The 1,197-nt window shown below is 42.0% G+C and overlaps 1 protein-coding gene across 1 annotated transcript in view; it reads left to right on the top strand.

Moving 5' to 3' along the window:
* LOC102294671 (phospholipase B-like 1) overlaps nt 1-863 on the top strand; it is a 5,453-nt gene extending 4,590 nt beyond the window's left edge. Inside the window, exons 10-11 of the mRNA XM_042217341.1 lie at nt 347-453; nt 573-863. Coding sequence (XP_042073275.1) covers nt 347-453; nt 573-749 — 284 coding nt within the window. The 3' untranslated portion in view covers nt 750-863. The remainder of the gene's footprint in view (nt 1-346; nt 454-572) is intronic.
* The last annotated feature ends 334 nt before the right edge of the window (nt 864-1,197 follow it).

Here is a 1,197-nt window from a genome sequence, read left to right as displayed (position 1 = left end):
GCAAATCACATCTAGTGGATAAAATGACACTGGAGGCCCCTTCAGTACTTTTTTTTTTGTTTGTGTAAATTGTCACTTTCAAAAAGGCAGTTTGAGATAATCTGAGCTTTGCGACATGGTGCGTTATCCTGCTGGAAGAAGCCCTTACAAGATTGGTAGACCATGGTCAGTTTGAACTTTATTAGGTTGTCAAGTTACTGGTATTTTATTGTCTGATTAGATATTTGCATTAACAAGTAGTTGAACAAGTCTAATTACGTGGCCTTTTTTTATTTAGCTATTCTGAAGCTCAATTCTCAAGCTTTAGCTTCAGCAAGCATGATATTTTTGGTTTGCTTGTTTTCAGACTATAAGAAGGATCCGTACTCAAAGGGTGACCCCTGCAAGTCCATCTGTTGCCGTAAAGACCTGCGAGGAGAGGATCCTTTTCCAGGAGGCTGCTATGACACTAAGGTATTCCCAGAGCGCCACAATAGCCTTTTCATCAGTAGCAGTCATGCAGGTTTCATGAATTCAGATGCTTTTAAGCTCTACCCAGCTTTCTTCTTGTTGGCGTCTTTTTCCCTGTGCAGGTGACAGATTTCCACTTGGCTGGGGATTTCCGTGCGGAGGCGGTGAACGGGCCGACAACACAGGACGGACTCCCGCCGTTCTCTTGGGACAAATTCAGCAGCACCAGTCACCAGGGCCTGCCACAGTATTACAACTTCACCTTTATCAAGATGCAGCCCATTCTTTTCGATCCATGAGCATCAGTGTGTGACTGTGTGCACGCGATAGGGATTCTTTCAGGGTAATGAAGGTCCACAACCATCGGTTTTATCTGTCCTTTCCATTACCATCCTGCAGATGATTTTTTTTTTCTACATGTTTACTATTGAGCATGTAGAAGATCTGCTTTTTTCTCCGCTGTCACTTTTTTATAGGATTTCATTCAACGCTGGTAAACACAGATTTCTGATCTATTTCTAAACACGTTTTTTTTCCCAGGGTGTCCTGTGTGCAGCCATTGGTGCCTTTGATGCTCACAGTAGCTTTATGATATAATAAAATACCAAATCACAAAATCAGCAGATGTGCCACCTTAAAGTAAAATCTTTATTTTTGATGCTTGAATGTCTTCATATATACAAACACTATTGCTGCAGGAGTAGAGGAAACAATCAGTGCAATGCCTCAGGACTCAGGAGCTGATCA

This window comes from Haplochromis burtoni, unplaced genomic scaffold (genome assembly GCF_018398535.1).
Source record: "Haplochromis burtoni strain Fernald_Lab_line unplaced genomic scaffold, NCSU_Asbu1 Contig_1833, whole genome shotgun sequence".
NCBI lineage: Eukaryota > Metazoa > Chordata > Actinopteri > Cichliformes > Cichlidae > Haplochromis > Haplochromis burtoni.
The sequence above is the reverse complement of the archived record's forward strand: the minus strand, read 5'-3'. Positions and strand labels throughout refer to the sequence as shown.